The sequence below is a fragment of the Vipera berus genome (assembly GCF_964194415.1).
Source record: "Vipera berus genome assembly, chromosome: 14".
Lineage (NCBI taxonomy): Eukaryota > Metazoa > Chordata > Lepidosauria > Squamata > Viperidae > Vipera > Vipera berus.
In genome coordinates, this window is record NC_138217.1 from 1763236 (window position 1) to 1785671 (window position 22436).

The window sequence follows — 22436 nt, forward strand, 5'->3', positions numbered from 1 at the left end:
GAGCAACTAAGATGATTAAAAACCTGGAGACTAAAACATATGAAGAACGGCTGCAGGACTTGGGTTTGGCTAGTAGTCTAAAGAAAAGAAGAAACAGGGGAGTGTTCCAGTATTTTAGGGGCTGCCACAAAGAGGAGGGGGTCAAATTATTCTCCAAGGTACCAGAGGGAAGGACGAGAAACAGTGGTTGGAAACTGATCAAATAGAGAAGTAACCTGGAATTAAGAAGAAAGTTCCTAACAGTGAGGACAATTAACCAGTGGAACAGCTTGCCTCCAGAAATCGGGAGCTCTCCATCACTGGAGTTTTTAAGAAGAGGCTAAACAGGTTCCCCAGCTTGAGTGGGGGGCTGGACTATAAGACCTCCAAGATTCTATTCTGTTCTGTTCTGTTGTTCTGTTCTATTCTATTCCTATGCCTATTCCATCCCTATTTCTACCCAAGATGGATACCACTAAATCTATAAGCTGAAGGCCCAGTGAAATGAAACCATCTTTCAAGCCTTCTAAAAATGGGGGAGGCAGTTCTAAATTTGGAGTGGAGGGACATGAGAGAGAAGACCTGTTATCTTACAAGCCTCCCCAAGATCTTCTCAGTGCGTGGGCAGACACAGCCCTGGCAAGGGGGTGCCTGATCCTGTCGGAGAAGACACGATGCTGCTTGTTACCTTCCCAGGGACTTGAGAAACAAGCAACCTTCAGCCCAGCCTCAAATGGCCTGGAGGGTGAAGGAACGTCGAGAAAGCCAGGAGAAGATACTAGGCTGTGGGCAGAGCCCTGGGAACCGAGACGGTTGAATAGTAGCCTTCTAGAAAGCAGCTGCTGTTCTCCATGACTTCCTTGTTCTGCCTTAACTACCTCAGTAAACATCTCACCTGCTGATGCTATACGCAATCCCACGCCTATTCTAACTTGCATGACCCTGTAGAGGTAGGTTGCACCCTGCCCTACTTAAGGTAGGTTTGCTGACTCCAGTTTGGGAAACAAACCATCTGGGTATCAATGAAATAAAAACCTCTCTCACAACAGAACCTAGTGCTCTGCTACGCAAGGCTGTCTGGATCCTTAGGGCTTTTGGAACGGGGCCCTGAAGCTTCCTGGTAATCGGGACAGCGACATCTGGAGAGAACTTACCCTGCAGCAGACGGACTTTCCCACCAGGAGTATCCCCTCGGTGTTCAGATCTCTCAGCTCTCTGGAGTAGGGAAGGTCAAGAAGCAACAACTGACAGGAACGTCCTTCATTTCTCTAGGGGATTTGGTAGTCTAGGCATTCACACTTGGCTGCAGGTCAGCCACCTGCAGAAAGTGCGAATGGCCTGCCCTGCGTCCGCCGCCGTATCTTCCCCAGCCCACCATGGTTTCAATTCAGGCCCCATCCAACCTGTAATGGGACGTGGAACAGAACCATGGGAGACGAGAGGAAGACCTGCAGCCCTGATAAGAGGCAGCTCGGTCTACAGGTGGGGGGAAAGCAGGGGAAGCCTTTCGGAAGGGACCCTCCTTACTTTCCCAGAGACTAAAAAGATGGGAACTTTCAGTCTTAACGTAATCTTACCATAAAGCAGGATTAGTTCGCCTGGGTGTGTTTCTTGTTTGGACTCCCACGCAAGGCTGACACAACGCAGGGAGAACCAGAGCCGCCCTCTTATTTTCATACACCGCACTCACTCTACCAGTATTAGCCACCCTGAGTGGTTATTTCTCCAGAGTAGGCTGGTTAATTACATGCACAGTATGCATTCCTTCCAACCATTCGCCTTGCCTTGCCTTGCCTATCAAACTAAAGGTTCTCCCCAAACTTCCTCAAACATCTCAGGCTGGGAAGGGCTCATCGACCCTACCAGATCTCCCCTCCGGGCCCCTTCCTTTTCCTCGGCACTGCCTGGAGAGCACAACACGGAAGAAGCATCTTGCGTATTCTTCCCAGCCAAGCAAAGACTACGTGCCCCTCTCCAATCCCTGATCAGCACTCCGTAGTCTTCTTATCCGGACTCTGCCTCTCCGTTTCATCTCAGGCCAGACCCCGCAAGCTCAAAGCTGCAATCTCTCTCCATTCCACTTTTGTAACACTCAGGAGAACAATGCCCGACTTTCCCTAAGAACGCTTGCTGGCAGTGCTGCCTCCGCCGCTCACGGGCACCAGGCCGCCTGGAGCCCAGTTGGCCTCCCGATGCCTCAGTGAGCACGGAGGGTCCCAGAGGTCCTTTGCTGTCCAAATGGCTTTTCTGAAATGCCTGGCCTCTCTTCCATACCATCTTCCTTCACCCTCATACTCTTCTACTTCCCTAGCCCCAACTGTCACCATTTTGACTCATGTCAAATGTCCTGATTTCACTCTTCACTTCCCATAAAGGTAAAGGTTCCCCTGCACATGCGTGCTAGTCGTTTCCAACTCTGGGGGCCAGAGAGCCGAAGAGCCAGCGCTTGTCCGAGGACGTCTCCATGGTCATGTGGCCGGTATGACTAGACGCCAAAGGCGCACGGAACGCTGTTACCTTCCCACCGTGGTGGTCCCTACTTTTCTACTTGCATTTTTACGTGCTTTCGAACTGCTAGGTTGGCAGAAGCTGGGACGAGTAACAGGCGCTCACTTCTTTATTTAAAAGATCTAAATGGCCACCTATCTTGTAAAACATAATTCTGGCTCGGCTCGCAACAATAAAAGCAAGCCAAAAGAAATCTGGGCTCCTGGCCCACCACCTCCAATCCATCCATTCATATGACCCTCAAGCTCCATCCTTCCTCTATTCCAGGGCCGGAAGAAAAGCTAGCTCTTCAAGGCTTAAAGGGAGGGGGGCTGCCAGAACATGGGAAAGGGGGGGGGCACGGTTTAAGTGTCACAGTGCTGGTATAGTACGAACTTGTCATACTACCTTCCCAGAACCAGAACTCAAAACTATCACCTATGTTTTTTTTAAAAAACAAAAATCTGGAGAACTGGTGAGATGCCAGCAGATTACAGAAGAGTAAGCATAATTCAAACATTCCAAAAGGGAAAGGAGAAGGATCTGGAAAACTACAGGCCAGTCGTACTGAGCAAAAAATAACAACAAATGGTCAAGCAATATGCTTAGGTAAGTGCACTACCGTCACCAACAGCCTATCTAAATTTGTCGAGAACAATCCTGCCTCTTTTTATCAGCTAGTGGTAAGTTGTTAGGCCTTCAGAACAGTGCCAGTGGAACGTGCCTTGACCTCAGCAAAGCAGCCGGCACTCTCTCACGACATCCTGATATTTAAAGCGGAGTGGGTTAGAAGATACTACTTCCAGAAGATCTGCATTTATTTGAAAAGTCTCCTGGATAATTTAACTAAAGTAGGTTATATGCATCTTGCTTTTACATTCTCACCACATTGCAAATAAAAGTTTTTAAAAAGAAATAGGAAAAAAAGCAAGGCTGTTTGTAAATAATTCTGTATCAAACTGCAGCAGGCTATTGAGAGAGACCCTCCTACAAGGCTCTCTTCTTGGCCTTACGCTGAGACCTTTCAAAACGGCCTAAAACAGTGCTGGCGAACCTATGCCACTTTGTGGGCACACACGCCGTCGCCCCAGCCCCGTCTCCCCCCGCAGCCCCCTCACCAGCAGACCCCCGGAGAGTCGCCCCCGGGCGCGGAGCAGCGCAGCCAAGCACATGGCAGCTGGGCAGCAGGGACAAGACTCCGCCCTCGTGCTGCTGCGGGGCGTGAGCGGAGGGCATGGCCACCATGGCGGTGCAAAGCCGCCTGGGCAATCTGTGGCAGGCCATGGAGGCGGTGGGTGGCCCAGCAGGTGGGGTGGGCCGGGGTTGGAGCAGGCGGGATGGAGCAGTGGGGGCGGAGGTTTTGGGGCCCTCGGTCTCTAAAAGGTTCACCATGACTGGCCTAGAAGATAAACAGAAAGGGCTTATATTAAATCTGCAGAATAGGCCAAACTAGGGGGATAAAGGATAGGGAGGCCTGGCTTGGCTGCACTCAATATGAGAAGAATATAGACCACCAGCTGAGCAGGTGTGAGCAATCTAATGCGGCTTCACTGCTTGTCTGACTAGGTGTGAAGTGATATGATCAGGGTGGGGCACTGCACTTGTCATGCATTAATTAAAATAAATTTTAATTAATGACAAGGCTAGTTTTTTAGGCATTCTGGATGAACATTTCATGTGATTTCTTAACAATAAGTACCTTAAGAACTGTATCAATTGCCCAGGATAACAGAGTTCCCCCCTCTGAAATTTTCCAATGACAGCCGAATAGTTCTCTTTTGAAGGGGTGATTTAATGGATTCCTACACTGGTGGCTGAATCAGATAATCTATAACCTCCAACTTTCCTTCTAGTTCACAACATTGTGATTTAATTATTTTACGCATTCTTTTTCCTTGTTAAATTATAATCTTACAGTACAGTACAGTACAGTACAGTACAGTTCATCATATAATTTTTACATGACAAATATCTTGATTATAACATAAATAAAGTCATATGAAATCAACCAAAAAGCAATAAAAATTACAATTTGTACAACTGCAATCCCACGGTTAATTTCATCTGGGCCAAGGAGAGATCCCATCACAGAATTGGGCTGGTGGATCTGCCCTCCCATCCAGATCACTGACCGTCTCTTTCGTGACTCTTTGTTTTTTAGAGAAAGTGGTTTGTGGAAACGTCACAACCCGACTAATTCCAATTCAGGCATCCTGGCCAAACTGGGGACACCTTTTTCCCCACTAGAAAATAGCAACACCAGCAACAATTAAAGCCCGCAAGAATGTTAAGGAAATGAATGTGTGGTTGTAAGGACCTCTCCTCCCCTGCCCCCCCGTCCCCCCCCCCCAGAGGTCCCAGGGAAGGCGGAGCAGCCACTCACTGCCCAGGTCGGTGAGGAGGAGATTATCGTGGAGCTTCACTGCCCGGTGCTGCTCCACTTCGTCCTCCAGTTCAAATATGGTTTCTTTCATGTCGCTCCTTTCCGTCTCCTTCTCCTCTAGTTCCGCCCGCGTCTTCTCTAAGGACAGGTTCAGGTCCTCCATTTGCTTCTTGGCTTCTTCTTGGAAAGCTCTATACTCATCTTCAATCTAGTTCAAGAAAAATAGCCAGACTCTAATTGCTTCTTCTAAACAGATTTCAACGTTGCATCCAGGTTTAAATTTGTATCACACACTGCAGAGTGCCAACTATCTCGGCTGAAGTCTCACTTTACGGCATCGGGCTAAATATTGAAATAACTGAATCAGCAAAGAATTATTAGCTTCCTATCAATGTGAGAACCAGACACCTCTCCAGCTCAGCCTCCCCCTCCAGTAGCAACTCCAAGGGAGTCAGCCTGGCAAGCTCATTCTTTGCCAATTGCCCGAGAACCCTTTTGAGTAGTTAATAATAATAATAATAAACCTTTTTTGTCAAAGTACAACATGTGTACATTGAGATTAGCTGAGCCTCCCCCCGTGCTCTCTCCCCCCAACACACAGTGACAACAAACCCTCCATCCCACCACACTATGTGAACCAACTACACCACACACCGGCCTCCCAAGTCAATTCTGCGTAAGATTATGTCCCATTTAAAAGCCTAACAGCCCACGGATAAAAGCTATTTTTCAGCCTGTTGGTACCGCTGGCTATATTCCTATATCTCCTACCGGATGGTAGGAGAGTAAAGAGATACCGTCCAGGGTGTGAGTCGCCCCTGAGAATCTTCCTCACTCTTCCAAGGCAACGAGCCCTGGCGATGTCATCCAGTGGTGTCAGGGAACAGCCCACAATGTCTTGTGCTGTGCTCGCTACCCTCTGTAATACTTTCCTGTCCGCGGCTGTCAGACCAGCATACCAAACCACAATACCATACGAGAGGACGCTCTCTATAGTAGACCGGTAAAAGAGGGTCATTAGCTGTTGTTCTACCCTGTTCTTCCGCAAGACCCTAAGAAAGTGAAGCCTCTGTTGGGCCTTTCTAGCCACCTGGGTTGTGTTAACTTTCCAGGTCAGATCTTCACAGAGGTAGACTCCCAGAAATTTAAAGGAGGAAACTCTCTCTACACAGTTCAGTGTATCTCAGCTTAATGGGGAATTCTGGGAGTTGAAGTCCACACATCTTCAAGCTGCCACAGTTGAGAAACACTGAACTAGAGGATTGGTGACTAAGACATGCAGATCATGTACGCTTCCTGATGTGGAAAATTCAACGATGGTTAGTTCCAATTTTTACCCAGGCCAATTTATCATGCCACTGAAAGCCCTCTCATCACCACTGGATACACCTGTTTGTATACCTGCTCACAGCTGAACCGTAAGGACGGCACTCCTACCTTTATTCTTCTGAGGGAAAGTGAGACTTAACCTGGAAGGACAGAGTGGACCTGAAGTAGGATCAGTCCAGGGGCTCAGCAGCTCAGCACTAGCTTCAGGCACTTAAGGGAGAACCAAAGGGCAGGTCCGGGAGGTCATTCCTGTGGCTCACAGAAGCTTCTAAGTGACTGCCTGCCTCCCACTTTCAAAACAACTGGGAAAGTCTTCCCATTCATTTACACCTTTGGCCTTTACCTTTGCAATGGCATCTTGGAGACGATTGGCATCGTTACGTGTCCGAGCAAGCTCTTCTTGTAAGTTGCTAGCTAATGTCTCTGCTTTCTCTTTGTCAAGCCTGACACTCTCTAGCAGGTCCTGGATGTCTGACTTATCACCCGATTTGTGTATAGAATAGAGCTCAGCAACTTTCTGCTTCTCGTGTTCCAGCTGTGCTTTCAATCGGTTCATCTCAATTTGGTCACTGGAGACAGTAGCTTTGTACTCATCCAAGGCCGCCGCCAGAGTGGCCTTGCTTTTCTGCTCCGAGTCAAGAATTCGCTCCATGTGGTGATTCCGTTCCTTCAACGCCCCTATCATCTCTTGGGCTTCCTTGTTGTCTTGCTCAGCCATCTTCAAAGTGTTGCTTAGATGCTGCTGGACACCCAGAAGCTGCTCTCTTTCAAAGCGCGCATTCTCTGCAAGGTCCATAAAACGTTGCTCTAGCTCCATGTAGCGTCCACTTTTCATGTCTTCATCAATAACATATGATATATGATGCTCGTCTAAAAGAGAGCGGAAATACTCAATTTGTCGGCTAAAGTGTTCCAACTTATCACTTTGCTGGCACAAAGATTCCATGAGGATTACCTTTTCTTCCCCAAGCCTTTCATTCTCACTGTTCAACTCCTGCGTAATTTGCTGCAAATCTGCAAGTTCCTGAAGAGTTGCTTGAAGTTCTTCCGCTGTGCTATGCTGGTTCTCTTCCATCTGATGAATCCGTTCTGTTAAACAAGCCACGGATACTTCGCTGGCGTTGCCACTGCTGCCTTTTCTTGATGTCTCTATGCCTGGCATTCCTTCCGACTCTGAAGACGATGGAGCATCTAAAGCATCGTCACTGGAGGTGAGCGGCTGGTACACTTCACTGCACTCACTATCTAAGTTATCCATGGAGTTACTGTGTTGATTGTCCATCAAAGTGTTCTCATCCTGACTTAGAAGATCTTCCATGGAACCAGGAGCGGAACCTTCTACGGAGGAAGTAAGAGTTCCTCCACCATCGCTGTGGCTTCCAGTTGTCATTTCTGGGCTCAGAGACTGGTAGCCAAACAGCTTTTCGGAATTATCCAACCTTTGCTCTAGAGAAAAACCCAAGGCGTTTAATCTATCCTTTAACATTCGGTTTTCATTTTTCAGTTGATTCAGCTCCTCACGTATGGCAGAGTTTTGCTCTTGCAACTGCAGCAGAGCGGATTCTACATCAGTCGGCTGGTGGATCACAATTGTTTCTTTATCCTCAGATTTTTCATCACCCTCAAAGGGATCTTCATGAAGGCCCAGCTGAGCACGCATCTCTCTTAGTTCATTCCTTAAGTGGAGGATCTCGACGTCTTTTGTTTTGGCCAACATCAAGAGATCTTTCACTTTCGCCTCTAGAGCAGATTTATCACTGATCTGATTGTCTGACTTAGACTTGCTCATGCGAACATCAGAATCTTGATTGGCACGGCTGCGGGAACGTTTTGCAAGAAGGAGATCGCTGCTTGCCTGGCCAGCTGGGGGCAATTTTTTGCTTTGCGTTGGTCGGGAACGGTCACGAATTCTTTCCCGAGAAGAGCTGGATTCCTTATTTGCAGCTGAAGTGCTGCGCTTAGCTGAAGAATGTGTACCTGTATTGTTTTTTAAAAATAGTAAATTTACAATAAATAGTAAAGATACACTTTTGTAAAAAGTTTTTTTTTTCAGGAATACAGTCATGGCCGAAACTGTTGGCACCCTAGAAGTTTTTCCAGAAAATCAAGTATTTCTCACGGAAAAGTATTGCAGGAACACATGTTTTGCTATACACAGGTTTATTCCCTTTGTGTGTATTGGAACACAACAAAAAAGGGAGGAAAAAAAGCAAATTGGACATAATGTCAAACAAAACTCCAAAAATTGGCTGGACAAAATTTTGGCCATGACTGTATGTGACTATAAACTCTAATGCACATACTTGAAAGTTAATGATTGAAAATAATTGTGTGTAGCAAGATACATAATAAAAATAATCATACCACAATAAGCCATAAAGGTTAATGCTGAATACTATATATTACTACAAATAGGGGAAATACTAACATAGCAGGTCCCTGATAGGTCTCTGGGAAAAAGTTTCAAATTCAGATGACCAAAATGGAGGTCTTCATTTTTCCAGCTGCATTGCACGTATTCAGCTTGCAGTCAAAGACTGTTCCAAGATCTTCCTTTCACAAGCACTATTGCTTACTACTTCTTCTCCAAACCAAAACTCAAAATAATTTTGTAGTTGTGGAATGGAAAGTAAGCAGTAACCTCTGTTTGTTAATTTAGGTATCATGTTCAGTTATAGCCAGCAATAAATTTAATTTTAAAATATAACGAATGCACAAGCAGATAACCCATTCGTGATCCTGGGTGACTGAATATATCCTAACTAACTAAACATATCCTGACTAATGGATAGTTATGTCATATGACATAGGAACAAGCCCCCTTCAAGTTGAGCTGAGTTCACTTCATTGAGACCCGGCCATGTAGATTTGTTAGGAATAATAGCATGAGTGGCCATTGACTTTCTCTATTTTTTTAAACTTGTCAATCTAGCCAAACTGAAATTATAAGGTGGTCTCCCACCCCTGCTTAGGTTCTGAGCCCAGACAAGGTCAACTGGGCACTACTAGCGATGAAAATTAGCACCGTGCAGCCAGTATCCCCTGCTAGAAAAACCACAGTGGCCTCAAGAAAAGGGCCTCTGTATCCGTACCTGTGGTGGGCTTGGATCTGCTCTCCGCAGGGCCCAGGGTGGCACTCCCCGCAGCAGAAGGGACCGTGGAGGTAGACACGCTCTTCTTCCCCGCCTTGACACCGTTGCTGACGTTCATCCCTCCAGCCATTCCAGCTAAGAGATCCTCGCTGCTCTTAGTCTGCAGGACAGAGGTAAAGCCGTACGTGAGGGTCCCGTCAGAGGGTTAGCTTTCTTCAACTACAGACACACGTGCCAAGAGTCAAATTTTTGAGAGATGGGTGGCATATGATGAATAAAGATAAATGTAACAGATCTGAAATTAAAATATAATTACTTACAATAATCATAATAAAAAATCAGCATCCTTGCATATAAAATCTGCTTGAATCCTTTTCCCTAAAGGGAAAGACCGGTGCGTTTTTCAATACCTCAGAGGTTCAAGTGGGCAGAATTTCATCCCTGTGCAGGTCGTCCTCGACTTACACCTATTCATTTAGTGACTGTTACAACAGTGTGGAAAAAAAATGACCTGAGACCAGTTTTCACATGATCCTTGCAGCATCTCTATGGTCACATGATCAAAATCTGGGCGCCTGGCAACTAGCATGTATTTATGACAGTTGCCTTGTCCTAGGGTCAAGTGACTATTTGTAACCTTCCCAGCCGCTTCTGACAAGCAAATTCAACGGGGGAAGCCATATTTGCTTAATGGCCACTTTAACAACTGTAGCAAAAATGGTCGTAAAATGGAGCAAAACTCACTTAACATCTCTCTTGCTTAGCAATGGAAATTCTGGCGTTACTGTGGCCGTAAATAAAGAACTATTTGCACAGAAAGTCTTGGGAGGCATCCTCAGCTACAAAGGTCCCATCACGTATGGCCAAACATGCATTCGTAACCAGCATTCCCAATGCCAGGCCATTCTCATTTCTGGGGAGTGTTTGTACCGTTACATACAAGTTTGTTCCTCCTGCATCTCCTGTCATGTAAGCCTGGCACTGCCTGGCACTGAAGACACACACATTAAAATTAAAAGGACCGTCTTTGAGGTGGATCCATGCACTTTGCATCGAGTCCCTCTATGTGTCCAATTTTGTTAAATCAGCTTACCACAATCTTTCTCAGTATTCATCCCAAAGAGTTAAAATAGAATACGCAATGTGATCAATATTATTTATTTATATTTTATTTACTTAATGTATCACATTTGGAAACTGCTCATTTCTCTCACAGGCATACAAGGGAGGCATAGAATAAGACAAGCAAAAAATTACAAAAAAATTATTTGGAAATATTCTAGCACTTGCATTTGAAATTAAAAGGATAAAAATTGTCAGAATGAAAATAGGTTTCACAGATTTTGTGTTTTAGAAATTTTTTGCAACTATAACTGCTTAACATAGATAGCAATTTTTTAAGATTTTGTCTTTTTATCTGCATGAAGTAGTTATGAAAATCTTTTGTCTGGTTTCTTGCTATGATCAGATGAGAACATTTACATTTATGTATTGCAGAAAGGCACAATGATGGCTGATGACTCAAAAAAAATTTTTTTAAAAAAATCCCAGCAACACAATGGAACAAATTTCCCATCCCTTTTATGGAGGGTCCCTTCTGATCCCTAGCAGACTTACCCAGATTAAGCATTCCTTCCCACTATCTGCATTTCCACTACATCTAGTTTTTTTTTGTTGTTGTTGTTAAGTAGGTTAATTACAGACATGCTGTGTAGATAAGAACAATCTAGTAAAGAACCAAATAGGTCAAGTTGTAAAAAGAGCTTCATGATTCAGTCTGGAAAAATCCACTCTGAAAATGGTGACCAGATCGGAAGCTCCTCCCATCTTCAGAGGGTGACGTGAATATAGGGCAGTTACTGTTCTTCAAAAAAGCACACAGCAGAAATACAAATTATATATATATATATAAAACTTCAGGGATGTCAGACACAACTATATGGGAGACATGTAAAGCTTATAGGAGAGGAATCCTAGCTGGGCTTGCTGCAAATCAGAAAAAAAGGCTATAACAGATGTAAATTACAATTAAGAGAGACTCATAAAAGCAGTGTAGAAAATTTAGAATAGAGCTGGAAGGGACCTTGGAGGTCTTCTACTCCACCCCACCCCACCCCACCCCGCTCAAGCAGGAGAACCTATGCCATCTCAGACAAGTGATGGTCTAGCCTCTTCTTAAAAATCTCCAGTGATGGATGGAGCGCCCACGATTTCTGGAGGCAAAGCTGTTCCACTGATTAATTGTACTCACTGTCAGGAGGTTTCTCCTTAATTCTAGGTTGCTTCTCTCCTTGATCAATTTCCAACTTTGTTTCTTGTCCTGCCCCCTGGTGCTTTGGTGAATAATGTGACCTCCTCTTCCTTGTGACAGCCCCTCAAATACTGAAACGCTGCTATCATGTCTCCCCTATTTTTTCTTTTCTTTAAACTAGCCAGACCCAAGTTCCGCAGTTTTAGTCTCCAGGCCTTTGATCATCTTAGTTGCTGTTCTCTGAATTTTTTTTCCAAAATCTCAACAACTTTTTTGTGATATGGTGACCAAAACTGGCTGCAGTATTCCAGGTGTGGTCTTACCAGGGTTTTATAAAGCGGTAATGATACTTCGTGTGATCTTGATTCTATGCCTGTTTATACAACCCAGGATCGGGGTTTTTTTTGCTGCTGCTGCACACTGCGGGCTCATGGTCAAGTGATCGTCCACTAGGACTCCAAGGTCCCTCTCACAATTACTGTTTTTAAGCCAGGTCTTAAACTGTTGATGTTAAACTGATTGGTCTGTAGTTTCCTGGGTCCATTTTTCCCCCTTTCTTGAAGATGGGGACCACATCAGCCCTTTTTCAATGCTCTGGTACTTCCCTGCAGGATTTATGGAGGATGTGATGCAACGGTTCTAAGATAACCTCTGCCAGCTCTTTCAGAACTCTGGGATGTAACCTGTTGGGTCCCGGTGATTTATATTCATCAAGGTTGGATAGGTGCTCCCTTATCATTTTCTTGCTTAGTATAATTTTTGTTTCTGGTATGTCTTTTGCAGTGGTTTTTCTTTTTGGATCCCGACTTTGTCTTCTGGGGTGTTGGCTACTCCTGCCAGTTTGGTGTCATCTGCACATTTGATGAGTTCCCTTCAATTCCCTCATCTAAGTCACTGATGAAGATATTGAAGAGTACTGGGCCTAAGATGCTTACTTCTCTCCATGTGAATGTAGTGCCGTTGAGGACTACTCGCTGAGTACGGTTTGTTAGCCAGCTACAGATCCATCTGGTGGTGATATTGCCTATTCCATCTTTTCCAGCTTACCAAGGAATAAGTTGTGGTCTACCTTATCAAAAGCCTTACTGAAGTCTAAGCGTACTACGTCCACAGCATTTCGCTGGTCTACTAGTTTAGTCACTTAATTGAAGAATGAAATAAGATTGGTTTGGCATGATCTGTTTTTGACAAACCCGTGCTGGCTACTAGTTATAACGTTGTTTGCTTCTAGTTGTTCGCAGATCTGTTTTTTGATTATCTTTTCCAGGATCTTCCCAGGTACTGATTGGTCTGTAGTTTCCTAGGTCCATTTTTTTCCTCTTTTTTTATTAAAGAGTTTTACAAAAAATTTTTACAATACATATCCCCAAAACCCACCCACACCAAACCACCCCCCTTCCCCCCCATTTCCCAGAGCTGAATACAGGGTTATAGATATAATAATCATATTCTAACTAAAATTATCCATTATAAAATTAAAAAAATTCATAATGTGCTTTAACTCCCCTTTAACATAGATACATTCAAATTATTAAAAACATAATAATAACTTAAACAAAAATATAATCAATACTAATACTAAAATTAATAACAATATCCCTCTAAAATCTACTCATAAGCTAAGTGGAACTTTTTAGTCCCATATTTATTCTGAATATAATCTATCCATCTTCTCCAAACTGAAATATATCTTTCTTGTGAATGATCCTTCAAATAAGCAGAAATCTTAGACATTTCTGCAAGATTCGATACTTTAAGTACCCATTCTTCTATAGAAGGCAAATTATCCTTCTTCTAATATTGTCCCACCAGTAACCGTGCTGCTGCTATCAAATTCAACATCAGATTGGTTTCTTTAGTATCACAATCTACAACAATACCCAATAAAAACAATTGTGGAGAGAACTTTATCTTTTTCTTAAAAATATTTTGAATGTTCCACCAAATTTTAATCCAAAAAGCTTTTATATTTCTACAAGCTTTTATATTTCTACAAGTCCACCAGACTCTATGCCCGCGGGAGGCCACCATTGTCCAGATGGCCGGGAGTGAATCCCTCCTCTTGAGATGTGGTCCTCGGGCTCAGTTGGGCTTGTTGCTCACATACCTGGCGCCCAGCTGTGTGGCAACAGCCCTGCCCGAGCTGCTCGACACTCTCTCAGGGTTGGCGGTGGAGTTCCCCAGGCTTATAGTTCTGGGTGACTTCAACCTGCCTTCACTGGGAGGGTCGTCTGAGTTAGCTCGGGAGTTCATGGCCTCCATGACAGCCACGGGCCTGACCCAAGTTATTGAGGGCCCGACTCATGTGGGGGATCATACTCTCGACCTGGTGTTCCTATCTGGACAGTGGCTGGATGATCTGGGAGGGGGTTCACCAACCATTGCTCCCCTGTCATGGTCAGATCATTACCTCCTGCGGCTGGTCTTCCGTTATGCCACCCCCCGCCGCTGGTCTGCGGAACCGACCAGGTGGTTCCGCCCCAGGCGCCTAATGGACCCGGAACGGTTCCAGAGGGCGCTTGGGCCTATACCCATCACCCTTTCCCACAGCCCAGTCGATGTCCTGGTGGATGCCTGGGAAAGGGCGGCCGCCGGGGCACTTGACTGTGTTGTACCCTTGCGACCTCTGACCCGGCGCAGATCCCGTTGGGCTCCATGGTTCTCTGCGGAGCTCCAGGAGATGAAGTGTCGGAGACGGGGTCTAGAGAGCGGTTGGAGGTCCAGCCGATCCGAATCTGACCGATTGCAGCTAAGAACCTTTATAAGGTCTTATCTTGCGGCGATAAGGACGGCGAAGTCTAACTACTTTGCTGCCCTTATCGCGTCCGCAGATAATCGCCCGGCTGCCCTGTTTAGGGTAACTCGCTCCCTCCTTAATCAGGAGGTGAGGGAGGATCCCTTGCGGGGACGAGCCGAGGAGTTTAGTCATCATCTGGCGGACAAAATCGCTCAGATCCGGACCGGTCTGGACTCTGACTGGGCAGAGTCTGATGTGGAGGAATCGGATGGTCTTGAGCATGTTATCTGGACTGAGTTCGATCCTGTTTCCCCTGATGATGTGGACAGGATCATGGGGAGGCTGAGCACCACCACTTGTTTGTTGGATCCGTGCCCCTCCTGGCTAGCTTATGCGGCCCGGGAGGGGACACGAGGCTGGTTCCACGCAGTAATAACTGCTTCTTTGAAGGAGGGTGTCTTCTCTGCCGCCTTGAAGGAGGCGGTGGTGAGACCCCTCCTCAAGAAGCCTGCCCTGGACCCGGCTGTTTTAAATAACTATCGTCCAGTCTCCAACCTTCGCTTTTTGGCGAGTGTGGTGGCACATCAGCTTCCTCTGTTCCTGGAGGAAACTGATTATCTGGGCCCGTACCAATCGGGTTTCAGGCCCGGATACAGCACGGAGACGGCATTGGTCGCGCTGGTGAATGATCTCTGGAGGGCTCGGGACAGGGGTTGTTCCTCTGTCCTGGTCCTATTAGATCTCTCAGCGGCTTTTGATACCATCAACCATGGTATCCTACTGCGGCGTCTCAGGGGGTTGGGAGTGGGAGGCACCGTTTTACAGTGGTTCTCCTATCTCCTGGGCCGTTCGCAGTCGGTGTTGACGGGAGGGCAGAGATCCGCCCCGAGGCCTCTCATTTGTGGAGTTCCTCAGGGGTCGGTTCTCTCGCCCCTCCTGTTCAATATCTATACGAAGCCGCTGGGTGAGATCATTCGTGGTTTCGGGGTGGGGTATCATCAGTACGCTGATGATACCCAACTTTTTCTTTCCACCCCGAACCAACCCAGCGATGCCCTCGCCGTGATGTCCCGGTGCCTGGAGGCGGTCCAGGTCTGGATGGGGAGAAACAGGCTTCGTCTCAATCCCGCCAAGACTGAGTGGCTGTGCATATCGGCTTCTCGGGTCAACCAGACTATTCCATCTCTAACGATGGGGGGTGAGGTGTTACCCCCCGTTGATAGGACTCGCAACTTGGGCGTCCTCCTGGATTCACGACTCAATTTTGAAGACCATATAGGAGCCGTGACCAGGGGGGCTTTTGCCCAGGTTCGCCTGGTGCGCCAGTTGCGACCCTATCTGGACCGAGATGCCCTACGCACAGTCACTCATGCGCTCGTGACCTCCCGTTTAGACTACTGCAACGCTCTCTACATGGGGCTGCCCTTGAGGACCACTCGGATGCTTCAGCTGGTGCAGAATGCGGCTGCGCGAGTTGTGATGGGGGTTTCCCGATACTCCCATGTAACATCTCTACTCCGCGAGCTGCATTGGCTTCCGGTTGCCCTCCGGGTGAGATTCAAGGTGCTGGTGATGACCTATAAAGCCCTAAATGGCTTGGGTCCGGGATATCTGAGGGAACACCTGCTGCCGGCATCGAGTTCCCTTCGTCCAGTGCGCTCCCACAGGGAGGGTCTTCTCAGGGTGCCACCGGTAAGAGATTGTCGGCGGGTAACACCCAGGGATAGGGCCTTCTCAGTGGGGGCGCCTGCCCTTTGGAACCAGCTGCCAGTGGAGCTGAGGACTGCCCCCGACCTCCATTCCGCCAGGGCCTGAAGACCTGGCTCTTCGAGCTCTCTGGCCCAGGCTGAGGATTAATCTTATTTTAACTGGGGTTTTATTTATGCAGGGACAAATATAATTTTTTTAAATTTGTTTTTAACTTTTGTATCTTGGTTTTTTAATCACCCTGTAAACCGCCCTGAGTCCTTCGGGAAAGGGCGGTATATAAATGTAATAAAATAAATAAAATAAGTATGAAAATAGGTGGCATCTAAACTACCACATCTCCAGCATTTAGACTGTAGGTTAGGATATATATTAGACAACATTTTGGGATCCAAATGCCATCTATAAAACATTGTATAAAAATTTTCTCTTAAATTTTGAGCCTGAGTAAATTTAACATTTCTGACCCAGATTACCTCCCAAGTATCCAACGGAATTGGTTCCTGGATATTTTGTGCCCACTTTATCATACAATCTTTAACTAATTCCGTTTCCGAATCCAATTCAATTAAAACATTATATATCCTCTTTATATGCGCACGATTTGAATCTCTAATTTGTTTTACTAAGTTTTCATCTGTAGTTGTGATGCCAACCTTCTGAACCAGCTTCCACCTAGCTTTCAATTGGGTATATTGAAACCAAGAGTAACTTATGTTTTCTTGTTTTAACTCATCTAATGATTTAAGTTTCAGTTTCAGTTTCAGTTTTATTTAATTTGTATACCGCCCTTCTCCCTAGGGACTCAGGGCGGTTCACAGGGCACATATAAATAACAATACAAAAGTTAAAAAAAAGATTAAATCAATGCCCAATCAAAAACAATAATACAATTCTAAAACAACAATTTAAAACCCATAATCCCCCGTCAGGCCAGACCAGCTAATTCGAATAAGTGGGTCTTCAGGCCACGACGGAAAGTTCGGAGGTCTGATGCCATCCGGAGCTCCACCGGCAGTTGGTTCCATAATGCCGGGGCGCCCACAGAGAAGGCTCTCCCCCTGGGGGCCGCCAGTCGGCATTCCCTGACTGGAGGCACCCTGAGGAGGCCCTCTCTGTGGGAACGCACAGGTCGGAGGGGAGTTGACGCCGGCAGCAGGTGGTCCCCGAGGTAACCCGGACCCATGCCATGAAGGGACTTAAAGATCATAACCAAGACCTTGAACCTCACCCGGAAGACAACTGGTAACCAATGCAGCTCGCGGAGCAAAGGTGTAACATGGGAGTACCGGGAAACTCCCAAGACAACTCTCGCGGCCGCATTCTGTACCAGTTGGAGCCTCCGAGTGGTCTTCAAGGGAAGCCCCATGTAGAGAGCATTACAGTAGTCAAGGCGAGAGGTCACGAGCGCATAAGTGACCGTGCACAGGGCATCCCGGTCCAGATAGGGCCGCAACTGGCGCACCAGGCGAACCTGGGCGAAAGCCCCCCTAGTCACGGCCACTATATGATCTTCCAGGGTAAGCCGTGAATCTAGGAGGACTCCCAAGTTGCGAGCCCTATCCACGGGGGGTAGAAGCTCACCCCCCATAGAAAGAGATGGAACATTTTGAATGTCCCGGGATGCCGGAATGCACAGCCACTCAGTCTTGTCAGGGTTGAGTTGAAGTCTGTTCCTCCCCATCCAGACCCGAACCGCCTCCAGGCAACGGGACATCACAGCGAGGGCATCACTGGGGTGGTTTGGGGTCGAAAAGAAAAGTTGGGTATCATCGGCATATTGATGATACCCAACTCCAAAACCACGAATGATCTCACCCAGCGGTTTCATATAGATGTTGAAAAGGAGAGGCGAGAGAACCGACCCCTGAGGAACTCCACAAACGAGAGACCTAGGGGCCGATCTCTGCCCCCCTGCCAACACCGACTGCGAGCGTCCCAGGAGATAGGAGGAGAACCACTGAAGAACTGTGCCTCCCACTCCCAATCCCCTGAGACGCCGCAGCAAGATACCATGGTCGATGGTATCGAAAGCCGCCGAGAGGTCTAATAGGACTAGGACAGAGGAATATCCCCTGTCCCGAGCCCTCCAGAGATCATTCACCAGAGCGACCAATGCCGTCTCCGTGCTGTACCTGGGCCTGAAACCCGATTGGTAGGGGTCCAGATAATCCGCTTCATCCAGGACCAGAGGGAGCTGATGCGCCACCACACTCTCGACAACCTTCGCAAGAAAGCGAAGGTTGGAGACTGGACAAAAGTTGTTCAAAACAGCCGGGTCCAAGGCAGGCTTCTTGAGGAGAGGTCTCACCACCGCCTCCTTCAAGATGGTGGGGAAATAACCCTCACTCAAGGAAGCAGATATAACCGCCTGGAGCCAGCCTCGTGTCCTCTCCCTAGCTGCATAAACCAGCCAGGAAGGGCACGGGTCCAACAAACATGTGGAGGAGCTCAGCCTCCCCATAATCCTGTCCACTTCATCAGGGGTCACAGAGTCAAACTCTTCCCAGGTAACGTTGACAAGACCGCCCGTGTCCTGATCGCCTGACTCTGCCCAGTTGGAGTCCAAACCGGTCCGAATCCGAGCGATTTTATCCGACAGATGTTGACTAAATTCCTCGGCACGACCCTGCAAGGGATCCTCCCTCACCTCCTGATTAAGAAGTGAGCGAGTCACCCTAAACAGGGCGGCCGGGCGATTATCTGCGGACGCGATGAGGGTGGAGAAGTAATTACACCTCGCCACCCTCATCGCTGCGAGATAAGACCTAATGTAGGTTCTTAACCGCAACCGGTCGGGTTCGGATCGGCTAGACCTCCAACAGCTCTCTAGGCCCCGTTTCCGACGCTTCATCTCCCGGAGCTCCGCGGAAAACCATGGAGCTCGCTGGGATCTGCGCCGGGTCAGGGGCCGCAAGGGTACAACCCGGTCGAGTGCCTCAGTGGCTGCCCTTTCCCAGGCTTCCACCAAGACATCTGCCGAGCTGTGAGCAATGGAGGCAGGTGGGGACCCCAGCGCCGCTTGGAAACTATCAGGATCCATTAGGCGTCTGGGGCGGTACCATCTAATTGGTTCCGTGTCCCCACGGCGGGGGGTGGCAAAACGGAAGACCAGCCGCAGTAGATGATGATCGGTCCATGACAGGGGCATAATAAATGGAGAGCCCCCACCAAGATCATCCAACCACCGTCTAGATAAAAAAATCAGGTCAAGGGTGTGGCCTCCCTCATGAGTTGGTTCTGAAATTACTTGCGTCAGGTCCATGGCCGTCATGGAAGCCATGAACTCCCGAGCTAGCTCAGATGAACCTCCCAGGGATGGTAGATTGAAGTCTCCCAAAACTATAAGTTTGGGAAACTCAACCACCAAACCCGAGAGGGTATCGAGCAGCTCGGGCAGGGCTGCCGCTGTGCGACTAGGCGAAATGTACACCAGCAGCAAGCCCAACTGCGCCCCAGAACCAAATCTCACAAAGAGAGACTCACACCCGACTATCTGAGAAACGGTGGACTCCCGCGGACATAAGGTCTCCCTAATGGTAACCGCCACTCCCCCACCCCTACCATGAGCTCGTGGCCGGTGTAGCACCCGGAAGCCTGGTGGGCAGAGGTCAACCAAAGGGACCCCTCAGTTGCCAATTATTCCCTTCCAATCTAAGTAATTCCTTATAGGAAAACATATCCAAACTCATTCCCATAGATATGCCTTCTATCGTGTGTCCGGCAATTCCCCAAATCGGTATTTTATCATTTAACTTATAATAATACTTTTTCCAGACACGCAGCGAGGCACTTCTAAGAATATGAGATTTAAAAGCCCTGTCCACCTTTTTATCATAAAGCAAATATGCATGCCATCCATATACCAAGTCCCAACCCTCAAGGTGAAGTATTCTTTTATTAGTTAAATTAAGCCAATCGCTAACCCATATCAAAACCACCGCATCATAATACAATTTCAAATTAGGCGCCTTGAGTCCCCCCATTTTTTTCCCTTTCTTGAAGATGGGGACTACACCAGTCCTTTTCCAATCCTCAGGTTCTTCCCCGGTGCTCCAGGATTTTTGAAAGATATGGTGCAATGATTCTGAGATAGCATCTGACAGCTCCTTCAGAACTCTGGGATGTAATCTGTTTCATGATTTATATTTGTCAAGGTCAGATAGCTGTTCTCTTACCATTTTTTTGCTTATTTTAATTTTTGTTTCTATTATATCTTTTGCAGTGGTGTTTTTGGTATGTTGGGCCATACTTACTTACTTTTTAAACTTATATACCGCCCTTCTCCCGTAGGACCCAGGGCGGTTCACAAGGCAATTAAAACATTACAATACAAAAATTAATAACAATTAAAATAGATTAAATTTTCCTTAATTAAAATCTAAAACCCCTATAACTCTGATTAAAAACCCAATTACAATAAGTTAAAAAATTAAAAAAAATCCTCAGTCCTGGCCGGAAAGCTCAAAGAGCCAGGTCTTCAGGTCCCGGCGGAACGAACGAAAATCAGGGGCAGTCCTAAGCTCTACGGGTAACTGGTTCCAGAGGGCAGGCGCGCCCACAGAGAAGGCCCTCCCCCTGGGTGTTGCCCGCCGGCAATCTTTAACCGGCGGCACCCTGAGAAGGCCCTCCCTGTGGGAGCGCACAGGACGAAGGGAACTTGATGCCAGCAGCAGGTGTTCCCTCAGATATCCCGGACCCAAGCCATTTAGGGCTTTATAGGTCATCACCAGCACCTTGAGTTTCTTTTTGTGTGAAGACTGACACAAAGTATGAGTTAAGCAGCTCTGCTTTCTCCCTATTACCTGTTATTTCCTTGCCATCTTCTCTCTTTAGTGGGCCTACAGTTTCCTTGACTTTTTGCTTGTTGTTAATATATTGGAAGAAACTTTATTATCCTTGATTTCTGTTGTGAGTCTTTGTTTGTTCTAAGCCTTTGCTTTCCTGACTTCTGCTTGTCTGCTTATAATCGGCCTTAGTTCTGTTCCGCTCTTTCCATTTTTTGTATTTGTCCTTTTTCTCTTTCAGTTTGTCAGAGATATCTTGAATTTCTTGCTTTTCTTTCTCAATGGTATTGTGCTGGTCTGGGCTTTTATGATCGCATTTTTCAGAGTTTCCCACGCTTCTTAGGTTGTTTTCCCCTTTAGGAGTTTCATTCATGGGATCTTTCCTAGGTTTTCTCTGAGTTTGTTAAAGTCAGCTCTTTTGAACTTCAAGACCCTGGTTGGATTGTTTTCTATTGCTAGTGTTTGCATTATATTAAATTCCAGTATGACATGGTCACTTTCACTCAAGGTTTCAGTAACTTCAACTCCCTCTATCACTTCTTCTCTATTAGTAAGAATTAAGTCCAGTATGGGTTTATATCTAATTCCCACCTCCACCGTTTGGATGACAAAGTTGTCGGTTAGGTTGGTTAGGAATCTGTTTGATCTTCCGCTTGCTGTAGAGTTTGTCTCCCAGTTGATATCTGGATAGTTGAAGTCTCCCATTACTATTGTGGTATGCTTCATAAATAAGTTTGTTAACAGGTTGGGAAAGAGTTCATCTATTTCTTCTGATTGGTTGGGTGGTGAACAAGCATTGAAAGAATTAAATGAAGTTAAACAACAATTAATTTATTGGAAATGACAAAACTTCAAAAGTGTCATGATTCCAATAGATGAAGCCAATTAAAAGAACTTCAAGGCAAAGATTTCTTCCTTAAATAACATTTTATTCAGGAAACAAAGTATCGGCACTTACATAGTTGAACCCAAGACTAAAGTTCCTTCCCCTCTGATACAATGTAACAAGTTGGAATTCCCACCCCAGAAAGGCTGTCATAAATCACATTCACCAATTATTTTAAAATGCGGGCTCTCCTCCCTACTTTTCCTCCCACCAAAACTTTACCTAGAATTGACCTTGAAGCTCACCCAGCTTCAATTGTTTAGACTAACTGAAAAAGCTCAAGCATTTCCCCCTTCCCCCCTTCCACATCTGAGAATCCCAAACAACAGAAAAGCACAAAGAAAGCAAAAGGTAAAATGGCTGCAATTTCTTAATTGTCACAGCGTTGACAAAAAGAAGATAAAATATGTCAAAACCATTTTGAAAATGAGAACCAACCAAACTCTGGCAGATCAAGAAAAGATGGGAAGAGAACGGAGGAAGGAAAGGGAAACATACTATGATATGCAATAGTAGAAATACTGAAGAAACAAATTTGGAAACATAGACTCATAGTCCCTCGACTTGCGACAGCAATTGAGACCAGAATTTCAATTGGTAAGCAGTGCAGTCGTAAAGCACAACTGCATCGCTTAGTGACGGCAATCCTTGCAGTTGCCATCATTAACGAAATCCCACTGTTTTTACACTAGGCAACTTCCTGCTTGCTCCGTGGCTCTCAAGCAGGCTGGCCGGTGGGGGAGGGGGCTCAGGGAGCCTGCATGGGGCTGTGGGCGAAGCTGGCATGGCGGGAGGGGA

The 22436-nt window shown here is 46.6% G+C and overlaps 1 protein-coding gene across 2 annotated transcripts in view; it reads right to left on the reverse strand.

The window, feature by feature from the left end:
• The window catches only part of SPECC1L (sperm antigen with calponin homology and coiled-coil domains 1 like), a 77281-nt gene that overhangs the window by 45268 nt on the left and 9577 nt on the right, over positions 1 to 22436 (reverse strand). The window contains exons 3-5 of one of the 2 annotated variants that reach the window (XM_081338954.1): positions 9271 to 9430; positions 6522 to 8155; positions 4850 to 5057 (exon numbers count right to left, since the gene is read on the reverse strand). In XM_081338954.1, coding sequence (XP_081195080.1) covers positions 4850 to 5057; positions 6522 to 8155; positions 9271 to 9430 — 2002 coding nt within the window. Of the gene's footprint in view, positions 1 to 4849; positions 5058 to 6521; positions 8156 to 9270; positions 9566 to 22436 lie in introns of both variants that reach the window. The other variant, XM_081338955.1, reaches the window with a different exon arrangement.